General features: G+C 38.2%; 2 protein-coding genes, 2 non-coding genes and 1 pseudogene across 4 annotated transcripts; all 5 read left to right on the top strand.

Moving 5' to 3' along the window:
- Positions 1–860: 860 nt before the first annotated feature.
- Positions 861–3,689, top strand: LOC131331102 (uncharacterized). The gene is made up of 5 exons (XM_058364944.1): positions 861–1,318; positions 2,100–2,177; positions 2,302–2,401; positions 2,567–2,700; positions 2,898–3,689. The coding sequence occupies exons 1-5, from the start codon at positions 962–964 to the stop codon at positions 3,117–3,119; spliced, it is 891 nt and encodes a 296-aa protein (XP_058220927.1). The 5' UTR covers positions 861–961; the 3' UTR covers positions 3,120–3,689.
- A 4,733-nt stretch (positions 3,690–8,422) lies between these two features.
- Positions 8,423–13,956, top strand: LOC131331101 (U-box domain-containing protein 33-like; annotated as a pseudogene).
- Positions 13,957–15,278: 1,322 nt separating this feature from the next.
- Positions 15,279–17,460, top strand: LOC131331100 (large ribosomal subunit protein P2z-like). Its single transcript, XM_058364943.1, has 4 exons — positions 15,279–15,322; positions 15,436–15,525; positions 16,868–17,103; positions 17,232–17,460. The coding sequence occupies exons 2-4, from the start codon at positions 15,438–15,440 to the stop codon at positions 17,256–17,258; spliced, it is 351 nt and encodes a 116-aa protein (XP_058220926.1). The 5' UTR covers positions 15,279–15,322; positions 15,436–15,437; the 3' UTR covers positions 17,259–17,460.
- On the top strand, positions 16,357–16,443 carry LOC131331710 (small nucleolar RNA R12). Its single transcript, XR_009201509.1, has one exon. It is a non-coding gene; the product is annotated as a small nucleolar RNA R12 (small nucleolar RNA).
- LOC131331687 (small nucleolar RNA SNORD24) lies at positions 16,674–16,763 on the top strand. Its single transcript, XR_009201487.1, has one exon. It is a non-coding gene; the product is annotated as a small nucleolar RNA SNORD24 (small nucleolar RNA).
- Positions 17,461–17,529: the final 69 nt, after the last annotated feature.

The raw sequence follows: 17,529 nt of genomic DNA, 5'->3' as shown, positions 1-17,529 counted from the left end.
CGCCCGAACTTTGGCTCGCCAGCCCGGCAATTGGGCCAGCCTATAGGCGGGCTTGGGCTTCAACTTAAGAAATACAGCCCGACCCGCAAAAAGAAAAAACCCACTCAGCCCATCCCGCGAGCAAGCTTGGGTAGTGACTTAACGGGCTGGGCCGGCCCGGCCCAACCCGATAATGACCCTTATATAAGACTCATTTTGAATTTATTTAAAATATATTTTTTCTAAGTTTCATATAAATGATCAAAATTACTTAATTTATTTAAAAAAAAATTTAAGGAATTTTTTTTAAAAATTAACTCAGTCAAATGTCGGTAAAAATTTATCAAATATTTGTTCATTCTTTCATTAAGAAGTTGAGTAAATAAGACCCCGTTCCGCTTTCTCCCAAAACTTTCTTTTTGCAAAAAGAATGTAATTTCAAATTTAAATATAACGAAAATGAAAAATGATTTTTCAATTTTTTTTTGCACCGTTTAAAAGATTTCAATAAGACCTATCAAAAAATATCCATATTAGTAAAAAAATTATTTGCGTAAACACATGATTTTTGACCTTAAAATTACCTTATTTTTCTCAAAACCTTCTTTTTTTAAAAGTGAAACAGCTCCTAATTGATCAAGTCATTATCGATATCTTACTAAGTTAATTTTTCTATAAAGACCCTTCAAAAATACTTCAATAAATTTAACGGTTCCAATTATTTGTGTTAGATTTCGGAATGAGTCTCGCACAACCCAGTTTACAGCCAACGGTGCACCCATAGTCCGCGAAAGGCACCTCCCGTCCCCATGTAAAGACAAAATTCAGCTCATATGCCACGAATCTTCTCTTTCTTCCACACGCTCCTATATATATACACCTCTCTCTCTTCACATGTATACAACCCGACCAAACAGATCTAAAGTCTAACCTAACCTCTGGGTCTTCGTCTTCCTTCTCCTGCCAGCAGTTAAATCCAAAAATGGCAGCCACTAGATTGCTTCGCAGCGGTAGGCCTCTGGGTCTTCGTCTTCCTTCTCCTCCTTCTTCTTCCTACTCGACATCGTCATCGAAGAGTAAGATTTTTATGAACCTAAGCAGAGGGGATGAGATCAGAGAGAAGAGAATCGGCGGCGAGAAGAAATCGTCAGGGACTGTAAAGGCAGTGGCTGTTGCCGAGAGAATCAATTCTGTTTTGGAACCACAAACGAAGAACATCGAAGGCGTGGATTTGGCTTGGCTCCTCCTGAGGAAGGTTACTAATGCGGCGCTTGTTATCCTTCAAGTGGCTACCAAACCAAGGCCACGGGTATTGAACCCACAGATGTTCATTGAGAGAGTACGTTCCAGCCTTTTCACATTCTCGTTCGTTAATTCTTTTGTCTCTGTGAAATGATTTTCACATTTTCCTTTTTATCGTTATAATTATTTCCATATGTATAACTGCCTTGGGACAAAAAAAAATTCACTGTTTTTTTGTTTTTCTTTTTTTAGCAAGCAAAAATATCAATTTTTGGGGCTACTTGTAAAGACGTCACAAATCCAGGGATGTTGTCAGGCACCCTCGGTCAAGCGGGTGCCGAGCGCATCCGGCCGCTCATCTCATGTATTATGTCTTTTACATAAAGACATTAATGGATTATTGTCTGCACATGCGTGAGAATCTCGTGTCAAGATCTTGAAGGTGCATAATTGCATATTTAGTAGAAAATGATTTTAGCATTCTTTTTTTATTAAGTGCACTTATTCATATAAAATTACAAAATTGCCCTTTCACATGTGAGGAAACAATTCAAAACTAACTATATATATAAAGAATCGATATTAAACACTTATATATATATATATATATATGTGTGTGTGTGTGTGTGTGTGTGTGTAATAAAAAAAGGCCAGCTAATTAACATCGTTTCCCATATTCAATTCCTGCTAAAAAGTTGGTACAATTTTCATAGAATTTACAGTACTATCAAAAATATATTTTCCTACTTTGTCTTTTTATATGAAAGACTAATACATTTACGTCATTTTCCAAAAAAAAAAAAAAACATGCACATGCATGGAACACATGCAAGACGAATATACGAATAATATCTCTCTCTTTTTTCAAAATTCTGCAGGCCTTAATTGACTGCCGATTCTTCGCACTATTTGCTGTTGCCGGATCCTTACTTGGCTCAGTATTGTGCTTCCTAGAGGTAAAGATTCATAATTTTATTTCTACCTCTTGTTAATTGAACGAAGAAAAATTAATTTCCGTGTTATTTTTCCATTCGAAGAACTATACATCCCAACTGACTTCACAACACGATTAATTTGCAGGGTTTCTTCCTCGTTATACAGTCGTATGTCTACTACTTTAACATGTTATCGCAAAACTTGGATCAAGGACATGTGGTGCAGCTACTAATTGAAGCTATAGGTATGCCTGTGATCTCTCTCTCTCTCTCTCTCTCTCTCTCTCTCTCTCTCTCTCTCTCTCTCTCTCTCTCTCTCATGGTATATATGTGCTCAACTAACCTTTTGTGATTCTACATATCCAATGCATGAAATTAATAACAAAAATGGATACTTATTTTTTATGCAGATATGTTCCTGGTAGGAACAGCACTGCTTGTTTTTGGAATGGGCTTGCATGTCATGTTTGTGGGAACGAATCATCTACAAACCAAAGGCCCACAACTCCCCGGATCAAACTTGTTTGGGCTCTTCCATCTCAAGGTGATCACCCTGGTCAACTAGGCTCTTGTTTTTTCATAAACGAAAAACAAAAAATTGACAACTTTACCAAATAGAGCCCTAATGTTTAGCTTTGCTATTTATTGAATGATTAATTAGAGAATAAACAAGTGTTACTCTAAAGAACAAAATGCAATTGCACAAATGATTCTAAACTCTCTGAATGTAATAATTTTCAGACACTTCCGAGATGGGCGTGCATGCAATCGATAACGCAAGCAAAGTCGAAAATCGGGCACGCCGTGGTTATGATACTGCAAGTGGGAGTGTTGGAGAAATTCAGGAGTATTCCTTTGGTTACGGGGTTGGATCTGGCTTGCTTCGCGGGCGCCGTGTTTGTTTCTTCAGCTTGTGTTTTCCTACTATCCCGGTTATCCGTTGGCGGTACCGTGCCCACATAGGTAGCCAAGAAATCTCCAACGTTTACATCGATAACTGACCAAGGAAGCATATTATATATACATACCGATCTGAAATGGCGAAGGACGGGAAGCTACTCAACGTCAAGGAAAGCAAGCAAGTCTTTTACTAACGTACGTGGCAAAATACGAGGATGACCTGTCTGGTCTGATCGTTTAACGGCTCTTTCTAAAGGAAGCATTGTACACACTTATAGAATTAGAGAAGAATAAAAAATATAAATCAAAAAAAGCTATACATAGAGAGAGCTTTCTAAGAAAAGCAAGAAAGAAAGCCAAAAATCACCCGATAAAGTTTGTTCATTTCTTGTTTTTGTTTTTATCATATTCTTTCGTAGTATTTGTATTGCGCGCGTTCGTAAGGATCAAATTTCTTTTTTCTTTTTTATTTTGCTCGGCGAGATCCAATTTCTTTGTATCTTATAGATAGATATTTTGATTTGTACGCAAATAAGATGTCTGAAAGTAATTACTTGCCTATTGTGAAAATCTGTCTGGAATTGTTTTCCAGATACACGAATAAAGTTGGGTGTAAATTAAATTGCGAGTGAACCTGAGGTGTTACTTGTTTAAATGATGGGAAGGCATTAAAAAGGTGGGGTGACATTAACAATAACCGGAATGTTTAGAAGGAAAGTGATTTTCACATTCTCTTTTTATACGCTTGCATTCCTCTTTTGTTCTTATGCATGTAAAATTATTAAACTATCTTTTATTCTATGTTCACTTTCTATATGCGAGGGTTAATTTGATAATTTTGTAAACAAGAATTACAGAATCAAGAATATTATGTATTTTCACTATCAAATACATACTGTGAAAATACATAAAAGGATTCGCATAAAAACTACCTGGATACATGTAGTTATATAAGATAAGAGTAATTAAGATCCAAGCCCTTAGTAGAAGAGATAATAAATCCAGCCAGCAATTCAAGAGCAAAGCAAGCTCTTGGGAAAAAAAAGTCTCTATCTTTGGAGCCTCTTTCTAAAGTAATATTCAAACTATCTTACGTAGATGGGGTAAGTCTAAATTTTTTCAGTGCGTACTTGGTTGAGAGAGGACCTCCTCCTCAAATAGCCTAAACGTCATCTACCCATCATAAATAAGTTCAGCAAATAATTTCTAGATCTAACCACATTCATTTATTCCAGAGGCACCACCGCAAACACTTGCACGTGATGTTTGCTAACTAATACCCTGTGTGACATAATCACTTAATGAATTTTTCTTACAAATTTTACATAAATAAAGACAATAAAAGAAGTGCAGATAGATAATAATAAAAAAGTGTGTGGAAATCGTTCATTAAAAACTATAATCAACAGTAACAAATGAAGTGGCCGGCCTTTTCAGCAGTACTTATTGGGGACCAAAATGAAAGCATCATCAAGAATGAGCATGATCTAAGTCTTCATGAAACGACCCAGAGTTATAGCTTAAGCGGTACAAGCGAGCGCTTAGGTGCCGGTGTCAATGTGTGAGATCTTAGGTTCGAATAGATGCAACGACGTTGGCATGTGCCGTAGAAATTTTACTCTGCCACGGAGTAATATTTTAACATCCTACTGTCCCCAAAAAAAAAAGAAAAAGAAGCAGCGCTTCGTGGAACGATTCGGAAACTTCAGAGTGCTTTGAGGTTTTCTTGTTCGTCATTTGCCAAGTCGTCGATCAACTGCTTTCCCGTCAGGTAAGAGAAAGTCCTAGGCTCTGTTTGGAAACTACTCCTTTAGGATCATCTCCAATCCGGTCCATGTTCGTCAAGTTAGTCCTGTTTTCTTTCTATTCAGGATCAATTTTGATAATTCAAACAGTTCACATAATTGTGTTAATTTCAGTTGTTTAATTCATTTGCTTTTTCGTGGATTCACACCAAACGCTGTATTCTTAAGTACTAAAAGCCGGGGGAACATGCGATTCGTGTGCAAATTTAATTTTGACAAAACATGCACGATAGCTTCCTGCTTATTGTTTGTTTTGATTGAATTTTGACAAAATATTGACAAGATATGCACAATAATTGCCCGCGTATTGTTTGTTTGTTTGATTGAATTTTGACGAAGTAGGCAAACTTCGACTGGTACACATCGCGTCTGTCTATTCGGCTCTTACATAAAATTGGAAAGACCAATCTTCTCTCCAAACAATAAGATGACTTGACTAGCAAAGACACAAAAACATGACCCGTTTGTTTTCGAATCTGTCTTTTATTTTACGTTTTCTTTCCTTTTTTTTTTTTTTTTTGGAACGCCTTTATTTTAAGTTTTCAATTTTTTTTTTCAAAAAAAAACAGAAAACTCATTTGGGGATTGCTTGGCAGTATTAAAAAAGAAAACCGTAAATCCAAGTAAATGGACTATTAAGGAGGTGAGTAGTGATCTCTTTCCCTCACTTTTAACGTGAATGAATATTGTAAAATACGTGCTCATTTAATTTTATTACTTGTTTCTGCAACACGGTGAAGACAACAAGGAGAATAATGTAATTTCTCAAAGCTTTTTCTTTTATGGTTGAATTTGTGCAATTAAGAACAGAGGGAGTATATCATCTAATCATGTACTTAATTAGGGGTGCAAAAAAGCTAAGCCGAGCTAAGTTTTGCAGTGTTCGAACTTGACTTGTTTATTAAACGAGCCGAGTCTATACAAACGAGCCGAGTTGAGCTTTTGAGTGTTGAGCTCAGATCGTTTATACACGAGCCTAAAATTCAAACTCAAGCTCGACTTGACCTCAAGCCTTGTTTCGTTTGTAGCCCTACATATAACTAGCAATGTTCGGTCTGATTTTGGTAAGGATACGTTTAGTAGGCCTAAAGATTACGTAGCTGCATTGTGCAGAGAGAGTTTGTGGTTCAATTGAGAGAGAGTGTGTGTGTTAATACCTTTGCTGATAAATTGGGTTGAAACTCGGATATTCCCGTTCCACTAAAGTTCTTATTTTTTTATTTTACGAGACAGGTCATTTTTTCAAAATATATCACATTTAATTCAAAAAATAAATACTTCCTGTTAGCGGAACGGAGCCTCAAAATAAAATTCAATCAAAGGATCGAATATATCAATGGTTCCCCATAGCAGATGCGGAGGAAAGCAGCATCAAGCAAATACATTGGCTAAAGCTCCGTGCATTTCTCTATCTTCTACCCGTTCCTAACTTTTATGTCTTTGTCTAAAAGATTTGATACACACAAATTTACCACATCGCGCGGTTAGAGTTATTTTCCTCAATGTTACCAACCTATGCATAGCACGAGTTTTATGCTAGTGATCAGTGAAAGAATACCATATAATTGGCCATACTGGTTGAAAATTTGATCGGCAATTTTTTTTTAAATAAATCATTGACGGAATTACGACGATTAAAAGAGACTCGAGCTTAAAAAGGCATCACGATGGAAATTAACCTAACATCCCAACGAGGTTGGCACCTCAGGCCCTGACAAAATTACACGTCAATGCCATCTGAAGTTACAAATGTCTGATTGACTATTGGTTTCATTGAAATATCCTGGATAAGCATATCTGTTAAACAAGTGTAATTCAAAGTAAGCTCAAAATAAGTCAATAGCCATCAACTGAAATGCCGCTAAATAAGTTACAGTCTCCATTTTGCCAACTGATCGGTTCAGTTCGACAATAAAATCATAGCAATGTAAAATAGGAATAATAATTAACTAAATGAGAAGTACTACCATACACACACCTCTCTAAAAGTGTTTCGAATTCGTGACATTGTGTATAAAAATTCATTATATTTTGTATTGACATTTATAAGATTTGTAAAAAAAATTCATAATTGTTTAAAAAATTCATAATCAATGCCTTGACGAAGATACCCTCACGTACGGAATTTCTCGCGAGCCAATCGCAGTAAATTGAGTGGGCTAAATTGAAAATGAAATTATTGGATGACATGCATGTCCCCTTTCTCTTCCAATAAGCACGACGTCGGCCGTGTTAATTTGTTTGAGAGCTTTATTTTGATATTTCGACTTCTGATTTTAAGTAAGCAGGCTTTTACCAAATATAATTCCAGTTGCAATGATAAACCTCCACACTTATTACTCCCTTCGTCTCATAATATTTGTTCAATCCGCAAAAACAATTTTTGCAAGAAAAATTTAAAAAAAAAAAATCAATCGTTTACTAGATAACGATGAGTACTTTTAATTTATGAAAAAAAGTTTTATCTTGAAAGAAATGCATTAATTTTTTAGTCCTCTTTTTACAGACCGGACAAATATTTTGAAATGAAAGGAGTATTACAGAGACTCTTCTTGTTAACGACACCACTAAAATTAATAATTGGGTGAGTCTCTTGTCCACTCAAAAGCTCTCTGCCCCTTTGGCTCTCGCCAGGAGGAAACTCCCTGAGCATTTATCTTCTGGGTTTGTCCGTCTTCTTTGGCAGGCTTATCAAGTTGATGGTTTGGAAACAGGTTTCAAAATTTGGAAAGGCACATTTGGGAGGCACGCGACTTTCTTTGCCACTCTTTGGTCATTAGTGAGGTGGAGGATTTGATCAAGACTAGGATAGCTATATGGATGAATGTTAAGTTCAATATAAAGGTATACTCTATGAAGGATTTTAAAATCTTTTTACATGGAATTCGTAAGCTGAAACTATAGGTTGATGTTGAAGTGTTGTACCGTTCAACTTTCGGTTGGATGCTTTTTTATCTTTTTTCGTTTTCTTTTTCTTTTTTCACTCTTTCCGTAGGTGAGCATTTGTATGCTCATCTGCATGCCCCGTCCTCGATGTACCCCTTTTTAGTTTTATAAAATGTTTCGATTTGCCGAGAAAAAAAAAAGTAGTATAAAAGGGAATCGAGAAGCGTAGATTCCTTTATAAGCTTGTGATTTTGAGTAAACTTTGCATCGATCACACCGAACATGTCCTCTAATTGATCTCTAGTATCCCATGCACCCATCCTCTTTTAATTGTAGTCATGGCAGCTTAAACTAATGTTTGATCAGTTTGAGCTGATGTTGAAATTTCCAGGGACTTCTTCTTCTTCTTCTAGCTTGTGACATGGCTGATGATTCAGCAATTGTAAGAACAGGTGCAGGATTAGAGTCATGCACGTGAATTGCAAGCCTAGGCGCGCGGGTGATTCTCGTCAGCATTCGACTTCACCGGTATGTCTTAAACGAGCAACAGTATTGCATGTCGCTAAATTTCGATCCCGGGCCTTAGATCATGTCGTTGTATAGTTAGATGCTTATACTCATGAATGTTCTGAAAAATTCAAAATAATGGAGCAAAATCGTGACAAGAGTCGACTACGGTCTTTTTCTCACATCATATTGGTCTTCTTGAGTTTGTGGCTTTTCTTTGTGCATTCACAGAGAAATGTGGTGAATCTTGGAACACCACGGCCTTCTCCACCTTCTCAACTGCCGCCACCGCCTCCTCCACCTCCCCCGCTGCCTCCGCCTTTTTCGTTTTCTTCGCCGCCTCCACATCGACGCTCCAGCCCACCGGCTGAACAAAAGATCAATTTGCCGAACTATGAACTTTATGATCATCTGGTTGAAAAAGCCATGGCGGAGGAAGATAAGTCCCTGCGAGAGGCATTTGAAAAATCCATGAGGCATAGGGAGGCCTTAAAAGATGCCGTTGACGCTGTCCGCATGGTACTTTTATTATTCTTTATTTTGGTTTAATCTTTTGTTTTTAGTTTCTTCGCTATTTATTTATTTATGGATAAATTCATAAGGTTAATTTGCAAATAATCCTACAATAGAGCCTATGGGTTTCTGAAATGGGCAAATTGAGTAGGAGGACATACTATAAGGGTTTTTGCTATAATAAGGATATAAATATTTTTTCGTAAAGTCTATTAGACATTCTGTCCATGATTTACAAAAAAACCTCTCTATGATTGATTGGCGTTGACCAAGGTTGACCAGCATAAACCACAGTTGACCTGCGTTGACCAAGGTTGACCGGCATAAACCACAGTTGACCTGCGTTGACCAAGGTTAACCGGCGTTGAAAGTGTCTAAAACCCTAGAGTACAATATATGAAAGTGCCTAAAATCCTAGGGTACCCTATGAAAGTGTCTAAACCGCTAAAATCCTATAATAGGAAAGTGCACCCTAAAACCCTATGAAAGTGCAACAAGCTCGAAAAACACGAAAAAAAAACATTTTGTATTAGCCAAACAAGGTCATTGTCTCATTTAAGACAATTTAAATGAAAAAATACATTTTTTGTGCTTGTCTCATTAATGGCAATTTTTTCTTATCACAGACTCTAGACTCTAAAATATTTTTATTAATAGACTCTACACATCACAGAAACTTAAACTAAACTAAAGCTCCTATGTAGTTGTTTCATTTGGACTTTAGACTAAAATGTTGTTCTGAAAATTAAATTCCCCACTGTCTTGACCTTGCTCCAGTGTCCGTGTGTGCACAGGTTCATCAGTGCACTCACCAAAGACCCAAACTAAGCGGGAGAGTCACCTCCATTTTAGAAATCAAATCTCTAAAAAAATCAATAGGTCTTCTTCAAGATTCTCTCATATAAAGTACGAAAAGTTAAAGAAAAATGGGAGTAAATCACAAAATCTTCCTTCAATATAGAGATTTGGAGCATTATAGAGCTTGATCGGAGTTTCTCTTCAAGGAATAGATTTGAGCGATCATATATCGCGCGGTTTAAAGACTGATCCTTGATCATATAATTATAGATCTTCATGTTTTCTAAAAGATTATAAATGAATATCAAGGGTATGTTTATGTGGAATTTGTTCATGAACTTGAATAGATTTCAACAAGCAGCTCAATATTTTGTTTGGTGAGAGACAAAATTGGGTTAGTTGTGTATTTCTGAGAAGACTCTGAGATTTCCTGTATAGATATAACGGTCCGTTTGATTAGCGAGATAATGGTAAAAAATGCAAAAAAGAAATTTTTTGTTTTTTTTTGTGTTTACTTAGCAAAAATATCCTAGAAAGTAGTAGAAAGTGAATTTTCCAATACAATCCTCTGAAGCATGAAAACTTACTTCACTTTTTCTCACAAAATATGCAGAAAAATTTGATTTTCTTGAGAAAATCAACAACAATTACTCTAAAACTTCCTCAACACCACTTACTCTAAAACTTCCTTCTTTATGATCATCTTCCTTTTTCTATTCTTGAAAAACTTCCATTGTAATCAAACGGATGTGAGGGAAAAAAAATTCTCTTCTTTTACTTCACTTTCTATCATTTTTACTTTTCATTTTATTTTTCTTGCTAATCAAACAGAACCTAAATTCAAACACTGAGAAGAAAAAAAATGTGTAAAATATCTGTCCACAATCCTTTCTTTTCTTTTCTACCCATGACCCATTACAGGAAACTAACTGTAAAGTCTTTGACTAACCTACAGAGAGAAAGGAAAGATTTTGAGGAAGCACTAGCAATGAAAGCAAAAGAAGTTGAGAACATGAGACAGCAGGTCAAAGAAATCGCGATCAATCTCTGCATTGCCTTGGACGAGAAATTATCTCTACATATCGAAATCGCAAAGTCCAACCAGATGGATCAAGAGTCTGAACAGAACATGCTCTCTGCTCTGGAAGAGTTGGAAGAGTGTAAGATGGAACGCGACGATCTGCAGGAGCAGGCCTCCAACATGATCACGCCTCTGTCTTTCTCCCTCCACGAGATCGAAAGAGCGACTGGCAACTTTGACCCGTCGATGAAGATTGGTCAAGGGGGTTATGGACCTGTTTACAGAGGTTTCCTTCGTCACACTCATGTGGCTATAAAGACTTTGATCTCTCAAAGCATGCAAGGCCGCTCAGAATTTCAACAAGAGGTATACTGGGTTTTTTAGACTGTAGTTTCTTTTTGTTGAAAATTATAAGTTCGAATAGAAGAGCTGAATTGATTTTGTTATCATGGAAGCAGGAGTTGGATTCTAACTAGTTATCCATATACTTTTATGCACAAAGTTATTATCTACCGATAAGGGTATCGATTGAGACATCGAGTGTAGTCCTCCCTCCACAAGATACCAGGTAGTTACCGGCCTATGCCCTAGATAGCCTCAAGGGTCCTTTGAGCCCAGGGCTTCCTCATACTTATCACATTCTCTTCCTACATGCCCATTCCACACATACTAGGTCAATACCAGAACCGGCCTAATCCCTAGGTAGCCTCAAGGGGCATGCGAAACGGAATATTTGCCCATTGGTCCACTACTTAGGCTCGAGCTATGTCTTCCCATGCTATTGCATTTTGCACGTATCGATATTTTGTTGCCTGCAAAATGTTGTGCTATTTTGTTGATGTCGTACTAGAATCGAACTGGTATGGTTCTTGTGCATTTGGAAACGGCCTTGTTTGTTCCGGCTTGGACCATCGTCTCAATAAAGGGCATGGAACAATTAATTGTTCGGGTGTTATGAAAATGGGTTTTTGTGTCTTTGTTCATTCATGCGCTATAAACAACAAAAGAGGATTGTTTTGATGCACCAAACTGTAAGTAAAATTTACTGTCACATTACTCAGTATATTCGACCTTCATGTTTGCACGTTGTAGTCGTCTCAATTCTTCTTTAGTTGCTACGTATTTTTTTATCAAGAGGGAACCATGTCAATTCGTGGCTTCTCTTCGTTTATTTAGGTCCATATTCTGAGTAAGTTGAGGCATCCAAACCTTGTCACGCTCATTGGAAGTTGCCCGGATGCTTGTATTATCATCTATGAGTATCTCCCAAATGGAAGCCTTGAAGACAGACTCAGCTGTAGAGACAACTCGAACCCCCTATCCTGGAAAACTCGAATACGTCTTGCAGCGGAGCTCTGTTCTGTTCTCATCTTCCTTCATTCTGACAGCATAGTACACGGTAATCTGAAACCTGATAATATCCTTCTAGATGCTAACTATGTGTGCAAACTCAGTGACTTCAGGATATGTCGTGTGGTAAATCGAAACAAGGAATCTAGCGACACGACAGGGTGTTACGTGACTGTCCCAAAGGGCACTTTTGGATACATAGATCCTGATTTCGCAGGAGAGCTTACCCCGCAATCAGATGTATAGCTGCAGAGACAACTCGAACCCCCTATCCTGGAAAACTCGAATACGTCTTGCAGCGGAGCTCTGTTCTGTTCTCATCTTCCTTCATTCTGACAGCATAGTACACGGTAATCTGAAACCTGATAATATCCTTCTAAATGTTAACTATGTGTGCAAACTCAGTGACTTCAGGATATGTCGTGTGGTAAATCGAAACAAGGAATCTAGCGACACGACAGGGTGTTACGTGACTGTCCCAAAGGGCACTTTTGGATACATAGATCCTGATTTCGCAGGAGAGCTTACCCCGCAATCAGATGTATAGCTGCAGAGACAACTCGAACCCCCTATCCTGGAAAACTCGAATACGTCTTGCAGCGGAGCTCTGTTCTGTTCTCATCTTCCTTCATTCTGACAGCATAGTACACGGTAATCTGAAACCTGATAATATCCTTCTAAATGTTAACTATGTGTGCAAACTCAGTGACTTCAGGATATGTCGTGTGGTAAATCGAAACAAGGAATCTAGCGACACGACAGGGTGTTACGTGACTGTCCCAAAGGGCACTTTTGGATACATAGATCCTGATTTCGCAGGAGAGCTTACCCCGCAATCAGATGTATATTCGTTCGGAGTCATATTGTTACGGTTATTGACTGGAAATAAATCGGTGGTGGGGTTACCGGAGAAAATGCAAAAGGCATTAGATCGGGGAAGATTGAAAGATATACTAGATCCTAGAGTGGAGGACTGACCTTTTGTGCAAGCCCAGCAGCTGGCTCACTTAGCAATGAGGTGTTGCGAGAGGAATCGTAGGAGCCGGCCGGACCTTGCCTCGGAGGTGTGGAGGTTGCTTGAGCCGATGAGAGCTTCATATGATATCTCGTCATTCCAAGTGAGTTCCGAGGAGAGTCGCCCGACTCCGCCGTATTTTATCTGTCCTATCCTTCAGGTTGGTCCCTTGGTTCTCATCTCAATTTCTTTTAGTGGTTTGTATTGAACATTTTTTGCTAAATTCGCCCATAACCCTTTTTACAAAATAAGTGATTCTTTGTAGTCTTTATAAACCAGCTTTATACTGCCATTGTTTGTATTGATCCCTCGCCACGGAGCCTAATAGTTTTGGTCTGTGAAGCATTGACACGCCTAAGTAGTTGTCGTATGCGTGTCGGAAAGGCCGATCGAGGACACGAACACACATGCCAAGTTGCGTGCCCAAATGATTTTATTAACTTTCAAGTAGGAAACACGCAAGAGACACAACTTGGACATGCGGGAGTGAAACATGTATTGGGACATGGCGGAGGGATTTTGTTAACTCTGTAAACCATATACACTGAAGTGCGGAAACAAGTGGTTTGGGTTACCTCTCACAAACTTTAACCGAACTGGATTTTGATGGATGGATTACATACTTCGGAAAACTCCTCGTGTAAACAAAACCTGTTGTTCTTGGCCAACATGGTTCATCTTGCGGTGGCTTAAACTTGCAGGACATCATGGTAGATCCACATGTAGCAGCTGATGGCTATACTTATGAACTGGAGGCTCTGAGAGGATGGCTCGACGAGGGCCACAGCACGTCGCCCATGACCAACCTCCAGCTGCCACACTGCAATGTCGTCCCGAATCACGGTCTCCGTTCTGCAATTCAGGAGTGGCAGCAACTGCAGCGGCGATGAGCTCGCGGTTTCAAATTTTGTCCCACAAGTTTTTCTGTTTTTGGGTTTTCTTCTCGTTGATTTGTTGGATCTTCATACTTTGCACCAGAATCATATCCAGTCATCATGTGTATATAAGAACGTACAAGTGTTTTTTTTTAAAAAAAACAAATGTGTATCACAAATGTTACTGCCAAAGTATGAGATTCATATTGTTGGCCAGAGACAGATTTTATAACCTGTGACTACGTTATTAATGTCCAAGGTTGCTGTATGTATAAGGTTGTGTTACACTTAGAATTGAATTTGTGAAGGGAAAGGATCGAAAGTAGAATTAAGATAAACAAAAGTACTAGTACTCCGGCCTCCATCATTTTTTCTTGAAATCGTGTCATTTTATGATAAAAATATCATGTCCTCTCTTTTTTCTCTTCTCCTTATAACTGAATTCTACTCCTGATAGTATAACTTGAAAACTATGTAAAGAAATCTAAGGATGTGTGCACGCTCCAACGCGCATTTAAGCATTTAAGCTAGGGATGGCAACGAGTCGGTTCGACCTAGGTTTTGGAAGAATCAAAACCAAAGCCAAACACGAAAACTAAAACCGAAATCAAACCCGACTGGACTTGAAAAACTTAAACCCCCCCCCCCCCCAAAAAAAAAAAAAAAAGACACAAGTTTCGGTTTTACCCGTACCCAAATCGTTGCCCGCCCAATTCCTCTAATTATCATCGACACAGAAAATCCAAAAGTATCAATCCAAAACTCTTTTTTGTTTTTGAGAAAAAACTTTTTTTGAAAACTGTTTTCAAAAAAGATTTTCGAAAAAAGAAAGTTTGGAAATTAGTTTTTATAAAAAAATTTAAAAAATCAATTTTGGAAATCAGTTTTTTGAAAACATTTTTTGGAAATCAGTTTCAATTTTGAAAGTACTTTTTGAGAATAATTACAATATCATGGATAAGACTTTTTTTTAAAATAATCCCCTCTTTGCTAATTCTACTCAATCCACCTCCCCCTATATAATTTAGTACCCCCATATAAGTATCAAAATAATACCGGGACTAATAATCCTGACAGTCATCTTAGAACCAAATGTAAGATAACTCAAAATTAAGTACAATTAATTCTATCTCAGGCAGTTAATCCACGTATCGAAGATGCCTTGAGATTAAAATGTAAAGGGAAGAAATCAAAGATTATCATTGGGCCCAAACCATCGTAGCCCCCTCCAACCCAAGCCCATCGTGTTGGGCCTGAAACCACTATTGCGCCGAGTGGGAGACCCTGAAAATTTAACAAAAGAACCAAGGGCCTATGTTGGCAAATAAATATTTAACGGACAGGATCAAATCTCAATCCGGTCTCTCTCCTCAAGCATGTCAAAACCCTAGCTATATATATTCTCCGTTCCTACAATTCTCAACCCCTTCATCAAAACCCTAGAGCAGAGCAGTCTCTTCTTCCTCTCATTAAGCACCAGATCCGTATCTCCACAACAAGTGCTCTCTCTCTCTCTCTCTCTCTCTCTCTCTCTCTCTCTCTGGTGATACATAAGCCTAGTTGATTCCTTACTGATTGTGGTTTTTTGTTGTGCTTTTTCCCTGAGCAGGAATGAAGGTGGTCGCTGCGTATTTGCTGGCCGTTTTGGGAGGCAACGCCTCGCCTTGCGCCGATGACTTGAAGGACATCCTCGGTTCAGGTACCGCCGTTGTTGATTATTTTCACATTTGTGCTTTTGTTTTAACATCTAATTGGTTGATATTTTTTGGGTTGTATACGATCTTAATATCATTTCGATTAGTTGCTGCCTCCTTAACTCAAAACTGAGTCGATCTTTACGGTTACGACCTACGGGTTACTTGTGAGTAGATATACGTTGAAGTTTGGTTCCGTGAGATCTGATTGTATAGACTCCGGTACCTACTTACCGGCGTGGATATTTTGTTTACCTGATGTCCGATTATTGAAAGTTGATTTTGGAATGTTTTTCTGTTTGAGTTACTGTCAATTCGATGTTTTCGATACAACGTGTATTTGTAACCCTCGTTTCATGTGGGGTGGGACCGTCGCGTACACGGACCCGTGTCATATGAGAACTATATCAGATGAAGATGCTCTGCCAGGAATATTTACCATGTTTAATTAGGTTTTATTGGAGTGCTGGTGGCTTAAGAGTTAGGACTCATCTGGTCAAGTCCATAGCTTAGAACTTGTCTCCTGATTTAATTGTTTTGTAGTATAAGGGCAGATATTACAGTTATCTATTGGGGTATTGTGTTGTATTTGTCTGTTGCACCCACAATTCATTCCGAACACGGTTTGGACATAGTTATATATGTACCGTCCTTGTACTCTGTCTCTCTCTATTTCCACTATGAGTCCAATTTCATGAAGAGCAGGATGTCTCTGTGGTAGATACAGTTCTTTATATTATGAAATTTCTGTTTGTTTCCTAGTTACTTGTGAATTTTATTTTTAAAGTGCATGACTGGGGAATTGGTGGATTTTGAAAAGCCATTGAGGTCATGATGTTTGGATGATGAAATAAATCAGACGGATTCCCAATGATATCTCTTTTTCCAAGGGATGATTACACAACCAGCTACTTCTGACACATCATCATGTTCTCTCCCCCATTATTATTTTTGTTTTCTAAATTGTGTAGCATTATATTTTTGATGGTTTGCCAAAACTGATTTTGTTTGTGCCAAAACTCTTGTGCATAAAAGCTGTGTACCTTGCACATGGTACAAATGTTTTATGCACTATAGTTTTGGCAGTAACAAAACCCTTCAATAGAGTTTTTAGTCTTGCTTTAATCTCGAAAGAGGAAAAGAAGATACGAGAGGCCGATGATGTGAGAAATATTTGCTACTCTTGATTGGAATTCTTTTTAATCCCACATGATGATTCCTATCCACCAAGATCTCTGAGGCCTCTTTTCACTCAACTAATACAACACAAACAAAATTTGCAAATGGACACAATCATGAGATCCTCGTTGGCTAGCTGGTAATGAATTATTTTTTGGTGGTTTACAGTTGGAGCCGAGGCTGATGATGAAAGGATTGAGTTGCTATTGTCTGAAGTTAAGGGAAAAGATATCACGGAACTAATTGCCGCTGGAAGGGAAAAGTTGGCTTCAGTTCCTGCTGGAGGTGGTGGCGGGGTTGCCGTGGCTGCTGTGTCCGCTGGTGGCGGTGCTGCTGCTGCTGCTCCTGCTGCTGCAGAGTCAAAGAAAGAGGAGAAAGTTGAAGAGAAAGAGGAATCCGATGATGTAAGCCATTTTTTGATACTGTTAATTCTATTTCCCACATTTGAGATGTATCATTAGCTTATTAATTAATTTTCACTTGTTGCACGTGATTTCCATATTGCCTGACTTGTCTACTCTTTTGGTTGCAGGATATGGGCTTCAGTCTCTTTGACTAGGGGGTCATGGTGTTGGTTTTATGCGGAGCCTAGTTGCTATCTTTTTTGTTGAATTTAGTAGTTCTTCTCTGTTGGTTATCCGAGTAGTAGTTGGAGTTTTGAAATGCTTGTCGAAATATAATTCCGGATTTTGTATTGATCATTTGTGGTTGCACCTGGGATTGAGATTATGGTGTTTGCAAGTTGCAACTTTGCCATGCTAGTTTAGTTCACTTATTGCACGTGCGTGCTTGGTTCATGTTGGTTTGCTGGTTTAAATTTTATCTTCATA

This window comes from Rhododendron vialii, chromosome 6a (assembly GCF_030253575.1).
Source record: "Rhododendron vialii isolate Sample 1 chromosome 6a, ASM3025357v1".
NCBI lineage: Eukaryota > Viridiplantae > Streptophyta > Magnoliopsida > Ericales > Ericaceae > Rhododendron > Rhododendron vialii.
The sequence above is the reverse complement of the archived record's forward strand: the minus strand, read 5'-3'. Positions and strand labels throughout refer to the sequence as shown.